This window comes from Lynx rufus, unplaced genomic scaffold (genome assembly GCF_022079265.1).
Source record: "Lynx rufus isolate CCGP_SWC_20201006 ecotype Redwood Valley unplaced genomic scaffold, mLynRuf1.p SCAF_10, whole genome shotgun sequence".
Taxonomy (NCBI): domain Eukaryota; kingdom Metazoa; phylum Chordata; class Mammalia; order Carnivora; family Felidae; genus Lynx; species Lynx rufus.
Genome location: NW_025814824.1, coordinates 79,792,828 through 79,812,786, shown reverse-complemented (window position 1 = coordinate 79,812,786; position 19,959 = coordinate 79,792,828). Strand labels below are relative to the sequence as shown.

The 19,959-nt window shown below is 47.7% G+C and overlaps 1 protein-coding gene across 7 annotated transcripts in view; it reads left to right on the top strand.

Annotated features, from left to right (window-relative positions):
* Positions 1-19,959, top strand: part of CDK5RAP2 (CDK5 regulatory subunit associated protein 2) — a 173,673-nt gene that overhangs the window by 50,418 nt on the left and 103,296 nt on the right. For 6 of the 7 annotated variants that reach the window (XM_047068608.1, XM_047068648.1, XM_047068616.1 and 3 more), the window contains 3 exons: positions 38-157; positions 2,526-2,618; positions 10,896-11,114. In XM_047068608.1, coding sequence (XP_046924564.1) covers positions 38-157; positions 2,526-2,618; positions 10,896-11,114 — 432 coding nt within the window. The remainder of the gene's footprint in view (positions 1-37; positions 158-2,525; positions 2,619-10,895; positions 11,115-19,959) is intronic. The other variant, XM_047068639.1, reaches the window with a different exon arrangement.

Sequence of the window (19,959 nt, the reverse complement as noted above, 5' to 3'; positions counted from 1 at the left end):
GCATCAACTTAGTGAATCTTTTTCTAATCTAATTTAGGCACTTCAGGAGGACCTGCGAGAGAAGGAAAGAGAGATTGCTACAGAAAAGAAAAATAGTTTAAAGAGGGACAAAGCCATTCAGGGTCTAACCATGGCATTAAAGTCAAAGGAAAAAGAGGTATGTGGTATGTCTGATACACTCAAAGCGAGATTTTTCTTTATTAGCTTCTGTGGCTGGCCTGTCGTGTCCCTGCACGTTTAGCTTTGGGGGAAAAGTTTATAAGAGAGCTGGGATGAGCATAGGAAGTGCGGAAAGGGTCCTTTAGTCCACTTGAAACTTTTTTGGAGCGTCCGATGTAGTGCTATCCAATAAACATACTGTGTGAGTCACGTGGGGACATTTGAATTTTCTAGGAGCTACGTTAAAAGAAGTGAAAAGAAACAAGTGAAATTAACTTCGATAACACATCCATCATTTCAGCATGTAATCAATAAAACAGGAGTAGTAATGAGGTATTAACGTCTTTTTGGTCTTAATGCCATCTCTGAAGCCCGTGTGTGCTTGTAGCACGTCTCGTTCCAGACTGACCAGATTTCAAGTGTCCAGCCACACAGGTAGGTGGCCCATGGCCACCCTGTTGGACAATGCCCAGTCGTTTAGGAAGATGGCAAGGTCGAGATGAAGGACTTGGGAGGCGAGGCCATGACCGTGAACAGTTAGCTCCCTGGGTCGTTGCCTTTGGGATCCAAGGTTGCGGCCAGTGATGGTTCCATGTCATAATATTATTATTCCCTAATTATTGTTAGTATAGCAGTCTGCTGTTTCTCAGTAACTGAGCCAGGCACAGATACAGAGAAGAAAACCCAGCTCTGCTCTCAGGTCTGGTGAGGGCAAAACACAGGGCAAAGGTGTGGTGATTGAGGGCCGTGCGGGGGAGAGGGGGGGCCGTGCAAGTGGAGGGCGGGGGGCCTGGCCCCGATTCGGGTGTGTATGTGGGGAGTGGTGCTTGGAGGAGAAGGTGTCTGAGCCATATCTCGCAGGATGAATAGCAGTTGGGCTGGAAGGGGAGGCAGAGGGGAGAACGTTGGTTAAGGCAGTAGGTTAGGAAAGAGCCTGATGGGGGTTTGTGGAACCAAAGGCATTTCGAGGTGGTCAGCGCACCAGGTGCAGGACTGAAGTGAGGCCAAGGAGGAGCTGTGAGGTCGCGTGGGGCCAGCCGGTGGGGGCGCAAGTAGTCGTTTGGGGCTGCAGGCTCCTAAAAGGAGGGGGGTGGCCACGTTTGCACTTTGGCGGGGTCTCAGCCTGTATCTGGAGGGAGAATTGCGGGAGGGAGAGGATGGAGGCAGGGAGGCCGGTAGCAGAGGCGAGAGCCCAGAAAGACTGAGCTAGAGCAGTGGCCACCGCTAAGTAGGAGTGGGAGGGCAGGGCTTATTTGGGAAATGAGATCAGAAATAGCCAGGAATAATTAGAGAGTAGAGGTGGATCTGGGGAAGTTTGCTGCTGAGATGTAGGACTCGAGAGAAGGGGCAGTGGAGGATGACTTCCGGGTGTCCGGGTGGCCTGACTGGGGTATGGAGGTGCCACCAATTCAGTGGACAGCAGAGAAAACGGACTGTGATGGCAAGGTGCGTGTGGCGATGGAGGTGACGCGTCTGTTCAGAGAGCGTTGACTTTGAGGAGCTCGTGGACCGTCAGGGTGGCGCGTCCAGGCGGCAGGCAGGCGTGCAGGTCTCAAGCTTGGAGAGAGCTCAGGTGTGGGTTCAGACTCTAAGAGCGGGCCTCCCTGTCCAGGGAGCATGTGGCAGGCAGAGAACGAGGCTGAGGACGGGGCCACGGGGGACATCAGAGTTTCAGGGACGGGGAGAGAAATGCATGAAGGAGCCAGGAGTGGCCGCAGGAGGGCGGAGCTACCCAGGAAAGTGTAGTGCTGAGGAAGGTAACCGGGGCAGAGTTTGAGGGATTGCCGGTGTGAGGCGTGGCGGAGCTTTGGCTCCTGATACCAGTAGTTCTAGCTTATGTCATTGTGTAACATGGGAGTTCGGGCCCCGCCGGAGTTGGAGACCTTCAGCTTGGAGTGGGACCGGCGGAGGGGCAGTTCTGGGTGCCGGTGAAGTCCGGCGCGTGGCCACGGGAGTCACTGCTGACCGGGGTACGGGAGAAGGTCACTAGAGGATGCGAGATCGTGGGAATGGCCAGGCCAGGTCGTTGGCTGGGTCATCTCTGTGGACGCCGATGAGAGTAGTGCTTCGCCTCAGCCGGGCGTGGTTTTAGCGCCAGAACCCGTCACTTCGTTTAGCCCAACGATGCCAGAGGTGGGTGAGTCGTGGTGTCCTCATTTTCGAGCTGTGGGAGTTGAGTCTCAGAGAGATTAAGTACCTTGCCTGAGGTTATCCAGCTCTTCAGTGGCCAAAGTGGAAGTCGCCCCCTTTCTGACTTCACGTCTAACTACGAAGCCTTTGATGAGAAGTTCAGCAGGGAGAGCGCTTGAGTTGTGCACAGAGAGGAGAGTCCGGGTGCACACTCGGCTGCTGTTGTTCTTACCCAGGTGGGAGACCTTAACGCTGAAATCCAAGAGCTCAGTGCTGCCTTTGCCGAAGCCACAGAGGTGCCCCCGAAAGCGGAGACACAGAAATTGCAGGTAAGTGTTCGCTTTGGTTGAAGCAGCCGTCTGCCCGGTCCTTACTCCCGGGGAGGTCAGCACTTTGCAGCTGAAAGGAACCAGGGAGAACACCCAGTGGCCTTTAGAAATGGAGTTCTCAGTCTAATCGAAGGGTGTCCTTTGTCAGCTCTGGAGGCCTCTCCGGCCCCCTCCTCAGTATGACAGCAGCCACCCCTGCAGTGAGGACTGCCGAGGTTACTCGTGCCAGTGGTAGACTGTGCCAGATGTGTGGTTACCTCAACTGACCTTCACAATCTTGCGGGGACGGCCGTCATCATCCCGCTGTATCTGTGGGGTTTTTGAAGCTCAGGGAGGGTGTGCAGCTTATTCACTGTCACGCAGTTCGCAAGTGGCAGGGCCGGGATTTAACTGTAGTAATTGCTAATGGTAACAGCAGGGATTTACTGAACACATACTATGTGCCATGCGCTGTGCTAAGTGCTCTCTCTGGATTAGCTCAAGGGATCTGGACAAGCAGATCGTGCAGTAGGCACTGTTAATATCCATGTTCAGAGAGTCAAGTACCCTGCATCGGGTCACAGAAGAGGGGACTGAGAGAGCTAGGATTTGCCCCAGAGCCAGGCTCACCCCCAAGCCTGTGCTTTACCACTGCCCGCCCCCAACCCCCGTCCCCTCACCTGGCTTCTTTAGTCCAACCACTCTCTGCCAGGTATCACTTCCGTATCTTGATGACTTAACCTGCCTTTTCTCCTTTTTTTCTCCCAACATTGCACTCTAACGACTCCTGCTGGCCACCTCCTTGATGTTCCCTCTTTCTGGCTGATTTTAGTTCTGTGTTTTCCATTATTTTAATATTTTCTTCCCATGTTTCTAATTTCCCTCTACAGTGTATCCCTGTTACTAATAACGAGTCAGTAGAGACCACACTGCTTAGAGCTCTCCCTGCCACCTCTCCCCCCACGTTAGTTTTGGTTATAATGTAGAAGTTAGAAGTCAAATCTAATTTAAGACTGTTTGATCCCTCAGATTCATATCCCACATTCTTATCTTTTGTAGAGTTCTGGTTCACAGGTAAGAATAATTGAGGTAATTTGGTTTAAATCATGGTGCATGAGAAGCATAGGCATATCTCTGCCTTTGGAATCTCAGATTTGCCTTCTCCCAACATTTGCTTCATGAGATGGAGCCAAGACTATACTTTACACTGAGGTCCCCCCAACCCCCCCAACTTTGGAAAATGACGAGTTTTAAAAGCTGAATTCTTAGAGAAACCAGTGATATTTCCCACTGCTTGAGAAAAAAAAAAACTATGTCGGCAGTTGACAAGCAGAGGGACCAGACAGACATCCTTATAATCATTGTGATATTTTACTTGTTATGTTGGGCCTTGAAGGAAAGAAAGTCATCTTATACATTTAAATGGTCCCCAGGTTGGGGTGCCTGAGTGGCTCAGTTGCTTAAGCAGTGGACTCTTGATTTCAGCTCAGGTCATGATCTTGCGGTTCGTGAGATCGAGCTCCACGCCGGGCTCCATGTGACAGTGCGCGGAGCCTGCTTCTGATTCTCTCCCTCCCTTTCTCTCTGCTCCTCCCCTGCTCATGCTCGCTCTGCCTCAAAATAATAAACTTAGTGAAAAAAAATTAAAAACAAATGTTACCCAGATTTATCACATGCATTTACTAGTTTCATAACTCTCTGTCCTAATCGAAGGACTCTCAATGATTTTGGGGGTCTTGTCACTTACGGTGTTGGCCGGGTTTCTTGTCTTGCAAGATACAGATGTCACACAGTGTTGAAAGTGCTCTGATTCTCGGTGCCTGCTTGCTGTTCCTTGCATCCTTACCTATGGAGGGAGTAGGTTTACTGGCTTGGCAGGTTGTCAGGACTTGAACTCAAGTCTGGCTCCAAAATCTGTGTCCTTGCCGCTATTCTGATTGTGTGTGTGTGTGAGTAAAGGCGCGCAGTATGCTTATGTGGGCTGTTTCATTATGAGGTCGAGAGAGTTTGAATGTTGCACAGACACTTGAAAATTCATTTTCTTTCACATATTGGGACCTTTTGGGGATGTCGTGTAATTAGAACTACTCATGATTTGCAGCGTGAGTAGAATAGCCCGGGTTCACAGGGTTGGCATTAGGTCCCATGTTGAAGCGACAGCAGTGATATTCGAATTCTTGGAGTGGTTGCCACGATGCACAGGCGTGGATTCTAATCACAGGTGTGACTCTGGCCAGGTTACAGCGTGGGCTGCGTGGTGCTACCTCCAGACCCACCAGAAACACATATTTTCGCATTTGGAATACAGGTTTCCCCTGCTGCCGAAAAGTAGAGCTTTCCCGTGAAATCTTCGGAAGCCAGCGTGGCATAAAACAAAGAAGCAATTACCAGTAATTCACATGGAAAAATTTTTGAGGATTCTCAGACATAAAAAACAACCTCTCTTTTTTAGGCTTTCCTGACATCCAAGGGCACATCTTGCTAACAGATATAAAGGATAGATCGAAATAAAGCACAGGTGCTCACAAGACGCTATTCAGAGCTATGGTGGCCCGACATGCGCAGTGTAGTTCCCAGGGAAGGGGCTTGGCGGGGCCGCGCTCACTGCTCTGGGCGCATGCTGCCGCTAGGATGGCTCGCTGCAAAACCAACGCCGAATGCCATTTTTATTAAAAATTTTTTTTCTTACTGAAGCCTAGTTGACGCGCAATATTAGTTTCAGGTGTAAAACAGAGCGATTCGATGTTGATATGTATTACGAAGTGATCACGATAAATCTAGCTACCATCTGTCACCACACAGGGTTGTTACAGCATTATTAACTGTATTCCCTGTGCTGTACATTACATCCTTGTGACCCATTTTATAACTTCAAGTTTGTACCTTTGATTAATCCCATTCTCCCATTTTGCCCATCCCTTCACCCCTCTCTCTTCTGGCGGCCACCAGATTGCTCTCTGGATCTCTGACTTTGACTTGGTGCCTTTTGTCATAGAAGTGCAAATCCTCTTTGGATTTCTTTTAGTTAGCGAGAACAGGTTCCGTTGTAGGTCTTTTGTAAAAGCAAAGTGGTGTAATGCGAACGTTTGAGAAGTGGGGCCTACCTGTAGCATTATTTTCCCTCCCTGCCCCGCTTAGCTAGAAAAGTAAAATTGCATATTGTAAAATACTTAAAAGAGTGGAAAGAGGTTAATAGATGTCACCAGTAAACTCATGTCCAAAGATGTTCAGTACTAATACCTTGACTCTTTCAATGTGTATTTATACATATATACATACATACAACCTTTGAAAAAGCGGACAGGATGATAATACATCTTTTGTTCTAGAATCTTTTTTCATTTAATATTCCTATCATACATTTGTATGTATTTTTATATATTATCGTATATTTGTGTGTATATGTATATAAATCATTGTAGACTTATGTACAGTACATTTCTCTATACTCTCTCTGGTTCTCCCAAAGGTGACGTCTTCCATAACTTTAGTAACAGTATCGGAGCCAGGACACTGACATCGGTGCAACGTATGGACCTTGTTCAGATGTCAGCAGTTTGACGTGCACTCGTGTGTTTATTCCTATGCTTTTTAAACTACCTTTTTAAACAGTTGCGTGTAGTCTGCTGTACGTATGCACCACATTATTTTTACTGGGGCGAACATGGGGTAGGACGTGAGTTTGAACCTTGTCTCTGTTCTTCACTACGTCCGTAGCCTCGGGTGAGATATTTGAGCTCTACCAGCCTGCTTACCCATCGTAAAATCCGGATAATCACACTTAGGTCACATAATCCTTACAAGGATTACACAAGAAAGTGTATCTGGGCGCAAGTAGTCACTCAGTAAATGTTAATGCATCCTTGAGGTGGGTGGTATAATCTTCTGACACAAAAATACGGTAGTGACTTTGGCCAGTTCTTCAAATTCCGCTAATGGTACTCTGCAAATAGCTTTTCATTTGGAGGAAATTCTCCATATTATCTCTTGATTGGGAATGAAATACAGTGGAGTAGGTGCTGGCAGAGGGGAACTGGGTTTATTTATCTTGCACTCACGGAAGCAATACTTTATCGTATTTAACCCTCACAACAACCCTGTGAAATCGAGATTTCACAGATGAGGAAACTGAACTTCAGGAAACTTCTTCCAAGTCATAGGGCTAGAACTGGTCTTTGGACTCTGGGCTCTGTGACTGTCTCTTTATTAAACTCATCATGTTTCTGCAGGGCGGGGAAGTGTGATTTGTCTAATATGATACTTGGCCTCTAGTTTCTGACTATGTCTGTCTCATTGTGCCAAATGTTTGCCACCTGCGTTAAGCACTTGACTGATGGCATTGAATTCAGAAAGCAGGGTGTCATGCAGAAAAAGCTAAAAAAAAAACTCTTCAAAAGTGTCTCAAAGGGCCATTTAAGCAAAATTGAACATGAAAAGTATCTTTATTATGGGAGTATGGATTTGAATTTTTTAAAGAGGCTCTGTTATCATTTGGACGCAGAATGTCCATCACTCTATAATAACTATTAATCTTTTTTTTTTTTTTGAGAGAGAGAGAGCAAGAGAGCATTACTTGGTGGGGGAGAGGGAGGGAGGGAGGGAGAGAGAGAGAGAGAGAGAGAGAGAGAAAGAAAGAATCTTAAGCAGGTTCCACACTCAACGAGGAGCCTGACGCAGGGCTCAATCCCATTACCCTGAGATCATGACCTGATCCAAAATCAAGAGTTGGACACTCAACCAACTGAGCCAGCCAGGTGCCCCTATAATAACTGTTATTTTAATCATCAACATTGCTGGCCTGTGTTTAACAAGCTTCTAATTAGCATTCCTGTCTCTAACCTTCCCCTCCTTGAATTCAGTCTTCTTGTTTTAATTCTTGCTAGTTTATCGGTATTAATTGGAATCTGGACTGGAATGGGCAGGGCAGTATAGTGCTGTGGAAAGAACACAAACCTAGGAATCATTTGAATCCCAGATGTAATCATTTTATGGTCTGATGACAGGTCTGATAACAGTTCTGAGCCTGAGTTACTTAGATGGGGACATTACTTAATATGTACTTTATAGGGTTGATATGAGAAATAGAGTATGATGTGTTCAAAAGTGCCTGGATTAGCTCCTCATGTGTAATCAGTGCTTAATAAAAGGTAACTGAAGATTGTTCACTTTAAATGTTTTTCCCATCATTCTTTATCTTCTTTTGTTTTTTGTATTTATTTAAATAAGCATTATCCCCAATAATTTTTTTTTCTTTAAAGTTTATTTATTTTTGACAGGGAGAGAGAGAGAGACAGAGCATGGGTGGGGGAAGGGCAGAGAGAGGGAGACACAGAATCCGAAGCAGGCTCTAGGCTCTAAGCTGTCAGCACAGAGCCCGACGTGGGGCTCCAACTCACGGACCGTGAGATCATGACCTGAGCTGAAGTCAGACGCTCAGCTGACTGAGCCACCCAGGTGCCCCCCCCCAATACTTTATTTTAAAGTTTATTTATTTTGAGAGAGACAGAGACAGCACAAGTTGGGGAGGGGCAGAGAGAGAAGGAGAGAGAGAGAATACCAAGCATCCTCCGCACTGCCAACGCAGAGCCTGACTCGGAGCTTGAACTCATGAAATGGTGAGATCGTGACCTGAGCTGAAATCAAGAGTTGGATGCTTAACTGACTGAGCCACCCAGGCATCCCCCGCTAATACTTTTTTTTTGGGGGGGTGGGGTGTCTTGTGACCTAGGTTTCCCACTCTTTTTAAAAATTTTAACTTTAAAAGAAAGTGAAATAGAACCTCTATAAAACCCACTTTGAAATGTGAATGGGGCTCCCCCTCAGTCTCTGTTGCTGGGTCCTGAATAGCAGCGGGGAGGCATTGGAGCAGATGGTTAGGCCGTGGGGGCCCAGGACCAGCACAGCCCCGCCTCTCCCTGATGAACTGTGGTTGCAGCCCACCCACCTCTCCTGACAACTAGGGCTTAACTAGCAGTGTTTCCTGGGAAGGCCAAGAAGCTGGGGCCACTACTTTTACTCCACAGTCTGCGTTGTGGCCTTGACAGCCCTTGACAGCTCGTCATCGTGAGCCCTAGTCTAATCCAAAGAGCAGATTAAAAAAATTAAAAGTTTATGGGGCGCCTGGGTGGCTCAGTCGGTTAAGCGTCTGACTTTGGCTCAGGTCATGATCTCATGGTTTGTGAGTTCGAGCCCCACATCGGGCTCTGTGCTGACAGCTCACAGCCTGGAGCTTGCTTCTGATTCTGTGTCTCCCTCTCTCTCTGCCCCTCCCCCACTTTCTCTCTCTCTCTCTGTCTCTCTCTCAAAAAGAAATAAACAGTAAAAAAAATAAAAACCCTGAAAGTTTATTTTCTCCTGATTGTAAGTATTACATATGCTTCAAATTTTCCTTCAGGAGACCAGAAAGAAGGGAAAAAAAAAAAAAAAGAATCAGGAAATCACCCAGCCACTATTAACATTTTGATATTTTTCTTTTTCTGCTTTCTCCTCTGCATAGATTTTATTTTTTAAAGGACTCACAATTTAATCTTCTATTTTTTTTATATAACATTATGACTTGGAATATTCCTGTGTTATCAATTTAGGTTCTTATTTTTTTTCCTGTTAAAGTAAATCTGTGATGGATGACTTTGGGCATAAGGCTTTTCCTTACACTATATTTTGGACTCTTCCTGTGAGATTGAGTCCTGGGAATGGAATCATCGGGATGAGTGTGAACATGTTTATCCTGTACACACACCCTTGTTATCTATAGTATGTCCATAGGGAGTCACATCAGTTTACATTCCTGCCAGTGTATTTCTTGGCTGCTGGATGCTCGGTCAGTTCTTGAAAAGTTAATATTAATTGTGTTGCTTCATAGTAAGTTTGCCAGCACTGGATATTCTCATTAAAACAGTCTTGTTAAATGAAACCTTGTTTTCATTTGCTCTGTTTGATTATTGGTGAGTTACAGTATGTTTTCAAATGCTTGATAACCCCATATGTATTTTCTTTCTTTTTAAAAAAAAAAATTTTTTTTCTTTTTTAATTTTTTTTTTAACGTTTATTTATCTTTGAGACAGAGAGAGACACAGCATGAACGGGGGAGGGGCAGAGAGAGAGGGAGACACAGAATCGGAAGCAAGCTCCAGGCTCCGAGCTATCAGCCCAGAGCCCGACGCGGGGCTCGAACTCGCGGACTGCGAGATCGTGACCTGAGCCGAAGTCGGACGCTCAACCGACTGAGCCACCCAGGCGCCCCCCAAATTTTTTTTTTTAACGTTTATTTATTTTTGAGACAGAGAGAGACAGAGCATGATCGGGGGAGGGGCAGAGAGAGAGGGAGATACAGAATCGGAAGCAGGCTCCAGGCTCTGAGCCGTCAGCCCAGAGCCCGACGCGGGGCTTGAACTCATGGACTGAGAGATCGTGACCTGAGCCGAAGTCGGACGCTTAACCGACTGAGCCACCCAGGCGCCCCCCTTTTTTTTTTTTTAAATGTTCATTTAAATTTTGAAAGAGAGCGACCTCAAGCAGGGGAGGGGCAGAGAGAGAGGGAGGCAGAGGACCTGAAAGAGGCTCCGCACTGACGGCAGAGAGCCCGACGCAGGGCTCGAACTCACAAACCGTGAGATCATGACCTGAGCCCAGAGCTGGACGCTCAACCGACTGAGCCACCCAGGCCCCCTATTTTCTTTTCTACTAACCTGTGTATTAATGAAGTAAGGATGTTCTGGACACAAGTAGCCCTTGCAGTCTGCTGAACTTACAGCTTCTCGAGGTAGCCACTGGACTGCCATGCTGACCACTTCTCTTTCTCCAGATGACTTTGGGTTTGAGCTGGGCTCAGCTCCATGAGCATTGCCGGCTTGAATCTGTCTCTGCTTGTCACGTGGCACTCTTCATTTTCTACCTTGTAAAAACAAGTGGATGAAGTTGTTTTTCTTTTTTTAAACCATTATAACAGGAACATTCTCAGTAACCTCAGAACGTTTGAAAGAAGCGAAGGAAAGAAATCAGCTCTATGTACCCACCCAGATCCAGATTTTGTTAATATTCTGTGCTTTTCCTTGCAGTCTTTTAAAAAAACCACAGCACTTTTACCCGGTTGTAGCCTTTCCCCTCTTAACATCAGCATCGTAACATAATCATTACTCTGTGTTATTTCAAAATCTTCATGTTAGTTGTGCTTTGGGTCCTGGAGGTTATGTCCATCTTTTTCTTTTCCTTCCTCAACTCCTTTCCCCCCACCCCAAGGCAGTCTGTTGAGTGCACTCCAGAAACCCGCTCGTCTCCCCTCTCTTCTTCCTCTCGTAGGGGTCTGAGGATTGTGAGGCTGCTCTGCTAGACAAGGCCACCCTTTTGGTGCAGCTGCGCTCAGAAAACCTCAACAAGAGCGCGGAGAACCACCGACTGCGTAGGAGCGTGAGGAAGGTGACCCAGGAGCTGAGCCGCCTGCAGCAGGAGAGAGAGAGACTGGAGAAGGACTTGGAGGAGGCCCATCGCGAGAGGAGCAGAGGGGACCGCACCATCCACGTGAGCGGCAGCGGCGTGGGCGGGCCGGGCTCTTTGGCACTTGCTGGTTTCAGGGAGATCTTCTTTGCGGAAGACGTAGAAAAGTCTGAAAAACATAAAGAAGAAAATGTTTCACTCCTCGTCTCATCACCTAGAAATTCTGCCTGTCTCTCTGTCTCTCTCTCTCTCTCTCTCTCTCTCTCTCTCACACACACACACACACACACACACACACACACACTCACCCACTCACTCACTCGCTCACTCAGTCACAGTCACATGCACACATGATTGGCATCAGGCTGAAAATGCAGTTTTGTATTTTGCTTTTTTCGGTGTTCTCTTTTTGGTGTGTTGCCATGTTATGAGTGCTCTTCAGAAACATGTTTTTGTTTGTTTGTTTTTCGGTACGAGGATAATATTTCATCACTTGGATGTGCTGCAGTTTATTTACTCCCTTATGTAGGACATTTAGGTTGTTACACTATTTTTTTCTTTTTTTTTGCCTTATAACATGCAATAGCAAACATCCTTGTATCTAAATACTTTTCCATTGATTAGTTCCTGATAGAGGCATAATTATTGGGTCAAAGAGTATGAATATTTTTACCATTATTTTATAGATATATGCAAATTGTTTCCCAGAATGATTATGTCCGATTTCTGTGTATTAGAGTGATCCTTTTTTAAAGACTGTGTATTTATTCAGCACTGGATGCTAGCATTTAAAAAATTCTCTCGGGGGGCACTTGGGTGGCTCAGTCGGTTAAGTGTCTGACTTTGGCTCAGGTCGTGATCTCATGGTTCACGAGTTTGAGCCCCGCGTTGGGCTCTGTGCTGACAGCTCAGAGCCTGGAGTCTGCTTCGGATTCTGTGTTTCCTTCTCTCTGCCCCTTCCCTGCTCACGCTCTGTCTCTTTTTCAAAAAAATAAGCATTAAAAAAAATTTAAATAAAATTTAAAATAAAAAATTCTGAATTTGGCAGGCATAAAGTAGTTTATCTTTGAAGATTTCTATTATATGTTTTTTAAAGTTTATTTATTTTTGAGAGAGAGAGCAAGCAGGGGAGGGACAGAGAGAGAGAGAGAGAATCCAAAGCAGGCTCTGAGCTGTCAGCACAGAGCCCGATGCAGGGCTTGAACCCACGAACTGTGAGATCATGACGTGAGTCGAGATCAAGAGTCAGACGCTTAACCGACTGAGCCACCCAGGTGCCCGAAAATTTGTTACATTTCAACTTAAGTATTCAGCGTGTTGAGAGTCACATCCAGATGCGTCACCTGGGTGCAGTTGGGTGGGATAGGGTCTGAGTCTGAGTGATCATTGACACTCTGGTCAAATGAATAACCTGCACAGGAACCCCGGGCAGGCACAGGACCTCGGGTGGGCAGTCATTAGAGTGGCAGTCTCACAGGGGAGCCCACAGGTGCTACAGTTGAGTTCTCCCGTGGCTGCTGTGGTCACGGACGTCTGGATCCCCTGCTTTGAAATCCTAACGTGAACACTGACAAGAGAATTGAAATATGAATGTTTGTGTATTTTAACACAAATATTAATGAACATCAAGGGAACAGTAATGGAAATTTAGAAAAAGAAAACGTCACCTACAGTTCCACCAGCCTGACACAGTAACTTTTTGGTTTTCAGTGTCACCCTTCAGACCTTGGTGCAGCTGGGTGCCGCTCTGGGTCCTTTGATCCCTTACTTTATCACGGGCATCTTCCCATACTGTGTGGGGCCCAGAGTGACCGTGTGGAATGATGCATACTCTTCACTGAACAGATTTCACATGCTTTACATAATCATTTCCTGTTCTGTCGCCGTGTTTGTTGTTTAAATGATGCCACGATAACCGTCTTTGGGCGTAAAGGTGTTTTCCCTTAAAATTCCTAGGATTTGAGTGAGTTTACTAGGTCAGATGCTACCAACATTTTATGCTAGTTAATCATGTTGCCAAATCATTTGTCCAAAGGGCTGGCCCAGTTTATGCTGCCACCGGCGACCTTGGAGTATACCAGTTTAGTGCATGTTGTTAAAAGAAGCGTTTCCCACGTGTTCTTGAACACCAGATGTCCCTGCTTTAGATGTTGATGGAAATATAAGCCATGGTCTCTGAAAGTTTCATCTTTTCCAAAGGGAGATGGAAATGTTATCTGTGATAAAATGCAAAATAGCTTAAAATCCAGGGCTCATTAATGCAGCTCAGGGAGTCGGTGCAGAAGATCCCCGTGGGATGGAGTAGTCGGGAAACCTTCTAGGAGGAGGTGACATGAGTTGAACGAGAAGAAGTAGGGTTTGAGTTGTGTGCGGTAAGGCAAAGACTGGCCAGGTAGAGGTGCGGTTTTCATGGTTCTTATTCCTTCACTGGATAACTTCCACTTAGTTTAAAGTAGCTCAGCCCCTCCAGCCCTCACTGTCATTATAAAAGGTTCATTCAGTAGAATTTGGATTGGGGACATGCATACACATACACACATCTCTCTATAAAATAAGTAATTTTTTAATCTCATAACCCATTCTTGGTAAACATTTGAAAGGGCTGTGTGATGTTACATCAGGTGGAGATGCTGTAATTTATTCACCTGTCCCTCTGCCATCAGACCTTGGTGGTTCCGTAAAGCACTTACTCAGGTACACCTTGGTGCTTCTGAAAGAATTTTGGGCTGCTGTTGGTAAGCAGATATATTCCTGTGTAGCACCTGCACATCTGTGTGGGGAGGCGGGGGGTGCTTGGTGACGAAAGGAAGGGGAGGGGGACAGTGAGAGGAGGGATTGGGGTTGAGCATCCTGGGGGTGGGAGGGGTTTTTCTGCCGTGACTGAAATCCAGCTTGAGCTGACTTAGGCAAAAAGAGGGAATTCTTGCCTTGTGTAATAACTAAAGTGCTGGAGGGACAGAGACCCTGGCACACTGTGGGGACCGGATCTTGGTCCCTGAGAGCCGGTTCCCTCCAGTTCCAGGTGGAGAGATCCTCCAGTTCCAGGTGGTTGGACCATCATTGCCCTCCTGCTGGGGTCACATAGTCCCGGTTTATTACATAAGAGGGAGGAGGACTCTCCCACTCCGTCGCCCCCGCTGTCTCCCTGTCAGGATGGCCGGAGGGGTGAGGTATGGAGAGGCCCAGACCAGCGTGGGTCACGTGCCTGCTCTTTGTCAGCGGTGTGTACGTGTGCATGCGCGTGTGCGTGTGAGTCCCGCCACGGACGGCCTCCTCAGAGGCACATGCTTGGGAGGGCTGGGCAGTTACCCAGAGAAGCGGGCTGCTTTGCTCCAGACCTGAACAACCACAACGCACGCTAAACGCTTACCTCAGGCGAACGTGGCCGTGACCCCGAGCTTTCTAGATCTCGCCTTGACTCCTTTTCTGCATCAGGTCATATGTGTGTTTCCGGCGAGGTGATGTGGCCATGGATTCTTTCCTTTTGTGTATGTATTGCGTCACAGTGGTATCTCTGCTTACCTTCTGGTTACGACCGAAGAATTCGGCCGTGTCCGTCTCCTGTGAACGTTTTACACTGGACGTCAGGGCGCTGGCTTGTTGAGAGTCCGGGGAGCATGAAGGGGGTGTTCAATGCAGACGTAGAGCAGGACCTGCCGGCCCGGCGTGTCTTGTCTGCTTGTTCTCTAACAGGCTCTTTAATGAACTAGATTCACTCACCAGCTGCTACTGCCGTTGCTTCCGGATTGAAACAAACCAACAAATAAGCAGACCTTGTAGGGGCCTCTGTTTCTGCCCTGGCAAAGGAGAGGAATCCATCCGTGCGTTCGGCCACATTGAACACTGTGCAGACCCTCGGCTGGGCGTGGGGACGCTTCCACGACAGTGGTATGAACGAAGTCCCGCGGGAGCACAGGGCAGGGAAGCGGCTCGCAGGGTCAGAGAAGGCTCTCGGGGAAAGCGACTTGTGAACCGGTTCTGAAGCTGGAGTTAAACAAAGGTTAATAGTAGATAGGCAAGGGAGGGTTTTGTAGAGAGGGCCGAGGCACAGGGGTATGAGAGCGGATGGTGTATTTGGGGACACAAAACAGTATTATTTGGAGCTTTAAAAATTGTGATGTATTCCCTTTGGTGTTTCAGAAACATTTTCAGAGGTTTACGGAGAGTCATAAAAATGAGATCAAAGATACAGATAAAGGCGTTAAGGTCAAGGAACGAAAAGGGGGAGTAGTAAAATGGAAGCAGAGTGAGGAGAAATGCACGTCGCGATACCTGTGACGGTACCAAAGGTGGGGCTTAAAATTCAGCCGGCAGCTCCTGGCAGCGAAAGTAAAAAGGGAAATTCGGAAAAAAAAAAAAAAAAAGGGAAATTCGGGTACAAGGTCTTCAGTGTCTGAAGATGAACACATTGAGATAAGAGCACGGCTTCTGCTGGGACTCAGGCCTGGGAGTGGTATTGCCTCTGGTGGGTTTCTGGAGTTCTCGAGCAGGATAGGGTCTTTGACACTATGCCGTTCAGTAGAAGCAGTTCTGTGCAGGGCCACGTCAGTGTCACCCAAGTCGGTAAGCTCAGATGTGGTTTCCAGTCCCTGGGACGATGGTCCAGCTATTTCCCATTATTCTCATTTCTTTTTTTCTTTTTTTTTGATTTTTTAAATGTCTTTATCTTAGAGAGAGAGAGAGGGAGAGGGAGTGAACACAAGTGGGGAGGGGCAGAGAGAGAGGGAGACAGAACCTGAAACAGGCTCCAGGCTCTGAGCTGTCAGCACAGAGCCCGACGTGGGGCTAGAACTCACGAACCACGAGATCATGAGCTGATCTGAAGTCGGGCGCTTTACCGACTGAGCCACCCAGGCACCCCCCCATTATGCTCGTTTCTTAGACAGGAACTCCAAGCTCAGTGAGAAATGCTGCAGCCCTTTTTATAGGCGAGTCCTGACTCAGAGCCTTTGCCGTGGTCCACGGTCAAGCATACTGGGTTTTGTTGTTGTTTTCAGCATCCCCTGAATTCTTTCTGATGGAAAGCCGACCGGTTATCTTTTGGATGTGGGCAAACCATCCTTTGCACGTGAATTGCTGTCTCAGTGTGCTTGCTCTTCAGCTCTTCAGAGGGAGCCGATACCTGTCTGAACAGGCAGCTTGGGTCTGGGGCGTAGGAGTTCCCTGTGTCAGAAGGTGCCTGGGCCCTGCGAACTTCGACCATGAGAGTCACTTTGTCACGTTTGTTTCAGTTGCCTGGGATTGCGGTGACCCAGTGCCGGTTGACTCGGCACACGTTATAATTTGCGTTTGTTTGTTTATTCAAGGGACGTGTAATGAGTCCCCGCGGTGGCACAGGCACTGTTGGTAGGCCCTGGTGAATACAAGCTTTGGCTTTTCCTTCGAAATCTTTCCACAACCAGAAGGGTCCAAAGGTGCGTCTCCCAGACAGAGCCCCTTCTTTGTATTATACCTCCTTGCCACCAGAGGGAGCCACATCCCTACCAGGAAGTTCAGGAGGTCTTGGCAAAATACACACCAACAAACCTGGTGTTCCCAAGTTGGTGTCTTAACTGCCATGTTGTAAGTGTGCTGGCTTCTGTGGTTTGTAACGGGAATGCTGCTCGGATTGTTGCATCCTTGCCCTCACACCTTGACTTTGGTGTATCATTTGGCTCCAGAGGCTTAAGCCTCTCCTTTTAGTGTGTACGTGTGTGTGCATATGCATGCGTGCTTGTGTGTGTGTGTGTGTGTGTGTGTGTGTGTGTGTGTGTGTGTGTTTGGTGAAAAGTGATAGAGAGAGGTAAACCTTTATTTACCTTTATTTTAGATTTGCTTTTTCTGGGTCAGGTGTTCTGTATGCTACTCGGGGTGGGTGGGGGGAAAGGAGTAAGTGCTAGTCTTTTTCTTCTCCTTTATAAGCAACGTATATGAGACATTGGTTTAGCTGTATTCCCCAGACTGTCTCATAATGCTCTCATCTGTTACAAGACCTGTCATCCGCTCCTCTGACAAGTGTGTGCTTCAGTACCTGGGCACTTAGCTCTGTGGGGATGCATTTGCTGGCTAAAGCCCAAAAATCTAATTAAAGTTGTACCCGTCACCCAGCTGGCTAATCCCATGTGCTTTGACAGGAGCAGGTTTAATTTCAGGGTAGTTCATCCTGAACCCCTCTGGTTTCACATGCGTTTGTTGATGGATAGCTCCAGATGAGATTATGACAGCGTTCAGGGCGTCTCTTGTGATCCGTAGTCAAAACATGGCATTTGGAGACAGTGTCTGTAGGCTGGTTGGGTAGGGCTAGGACCACAGACCTGAAGTAGTGTGACTCAGGAATCAGAGTTCCCCTTGCCTCGTTTTTGTTGCAATCGGGTGGGAAGATTCTGAGTTGGAGTCCCTGTAGACCGGTATGCAGTTTAAATGGCCTTTGCTTGAGGAAGTCCTGTCTTTGCAAATTCCAGCCACTCTTAAGAAAGGCTGAGTGCACGGGGCGCCTCCGTCAGTTGGGCGTCCGACTTCGGCTCAGGTCATGATCTCACGGTTTGTGAGTTCGAGCCCCACATTGGGCTCTATGTTCACAGCTCAGAGCCTGGAGCCTGCTTCGGATCTGTGTCTCCCTCTCTCTCTGTCCCTCTCCCCCACCCCCTCTCTCAAAAATAAATATTAAAAAATCAAAAAAAAAAAAAAAAGAAAAAGGCTGAGTGCAGAGACTTGGGTCAAAACCGGGTTTGAGTTCTGGCTCCACCACTGGCTCGCTGTTGGACCATGAGCCAGTAACTTTGCCTTTCCAAACTGTGGGGTCCATTTCTTCTTAGAAAAAGAGCTTGGTTGTAAGGATTGTCTGAGATCGGGGACAGCACTTACGAGCATAACACCTGGCACGTCACAAACGATCAATGAGTAGTAGCTGTTCTGATGGTGGAGATGATGCCACTCCCCTGGGAACGAGAAACTTGGCAGTTCGAGTCGGTATCTTGGGAGCAGGGGGCAACAGTGCTGGGCTTGGGTTCGAATCTTGGCTTTGGCAGGTGCTTAGCTCTAAGCCTCTAGGTCAGTTGCTTAACTTCTCTCAGCTGAGGTTCTCTCCCCTGAAATGGGGTTGATTTTACCTATTTTAGGATTAAATGAATGGATAGTAACATTTAATGCATGAGAAAGCAGAGGTTCCTGGCACGCAGAGGCAGATGTGTTGGACTCCTCCTCGTTCCTCTTTTCCTGCTTTTAATTGTGTGGCAGGTGCTGGCTCAGGACTTCAAATGACAAACCACTGCCCGCTAGAATCTAATGGACACTGTTGACTAATAAATGTGGTCTGCCCGGTTACCAGCCAAGTCAACAAAGCTGTAAATTTCTTCCTTGATCAACACTCCCCTCTCCTCTGAAGAAAGTGCTTGTCTGTTCCTTTCCAGCTGATTGATCCCTCTAGGAAGGGGGGCAGAACCCTTTTCGAGTGACGGATTCTGTAGTACCTCAGTGGCTTGTGCATGGGGCTGCTTTGGAGGCTGGTGTAAAAGGCTGTTCCCATCAGTTTTCACGTGGAATTGCTGTAGTCTCTCTGGGGGCACAGACAGAAAGGCTTTCCCTTATCTCTGGTTCTTACTTTATAATTTCTGTGCCAGGCTCTGTCCTGGGCACTGGGAGCACAGGACTGAATCAAATCAGACACAGTCTCCGAAGGAATCTGGCAGAGAACTAGAAACACAGACAGAGAGCTAATTAAAATATAGCGAGATAAGTGCGGGTAGGGGGATGGGCCAGACGCTTTGGGAGCACAGAGCATGGATCTACACTAACAGCAGGGGTGGGAGTGGGGAGGGCTTCACCGAGGAGGAGGTTTGGAGGGGAGACTTGAAGGCTGAGTAGCTGTTTGCTGGTCAAGGGAGAGCCTGTGTGGACACCTGGGGAGCATGCACGAGCCTGGCACAAAGAAGAACAGTGAGTGGCTGGCAGAGAGGAGAGGGCGGAAGGTTCCATCACACCCCGGCTGGGGTTGGAGAGAGGGGTGGTGCCTGATGGCTGTTAAGTGACTCAGCTGGGCCTTGACCCCTGCCCAGTTTGAACTCTGACTCCTTCGTCCCTCCCCCGCCCAGCCAGCTTCCTGGTGAAAGCCACACTGAGTTCCTTGCTCAGAACTTTTGTAGTCCCCGCAGCCAGGACCACACAGTGCCACACGCGTGTGTCAGATCTCTGTGGTGAGCCCGGCTCATTCCAGCAGTTTCCGTTTGTCCATTTATTCATTCATTGAAGCATATGAATTCTTTGTTCAAATGTAGCTCTTCTGGAGAGAAAACGTGAAGGCAGGGCTGCTCCGGGAGAAGTGAGGTGGGAGGCCGGGCACCCCCTCCCCCACCATGTCACCCTCCACCGCCCCCAGGGGCGACAAGGCTTCGGAACATGGGCTGGACACTGCTCTCTCATGCTAATTCTGGAAATTCTTACATCACTGGGTTCCTATACCTCATTAAGATTTTGGAGAAGTTTCCTTTGTGTATTGAAAAAGGTAACCACTGAGCACTCTGACAAGCTTTCTCACAGCGAAACCTGAGAAGGTGGAAATTTGATGGATGAGAACCTTCTCATTCTCCATCTGGCCGGAGATAAAACAAACCAGCTGACTGCAGAAGGAAGTAAGAGGGCCTGGCTTTTCATTTCTAATGTGATTCTAAGATTATAGGGATATTTTATTTTTAAAATAATCCGCTTCTTTTTTCTGTCATTCTCCCTGTGATATGCAAAGGCGACGCTCAGCTCAGTGTTGGTCCAGAGCACACCTGCGCATCTTAAGCAAAATTGCCCATTAGGTGAAAAGTGAGGCCACTCGGTTGATGTCACTGCACGCAGATCCTCCTGTGGCAGCTCTCTTCTGGAAAGCAAGGTGGTGGTCTGGTACGGGAGAGGGGTTTTCAGACTCTCTTCCCTGTCCCTTGGTCCAGAAGCAAGTAAGACAGGT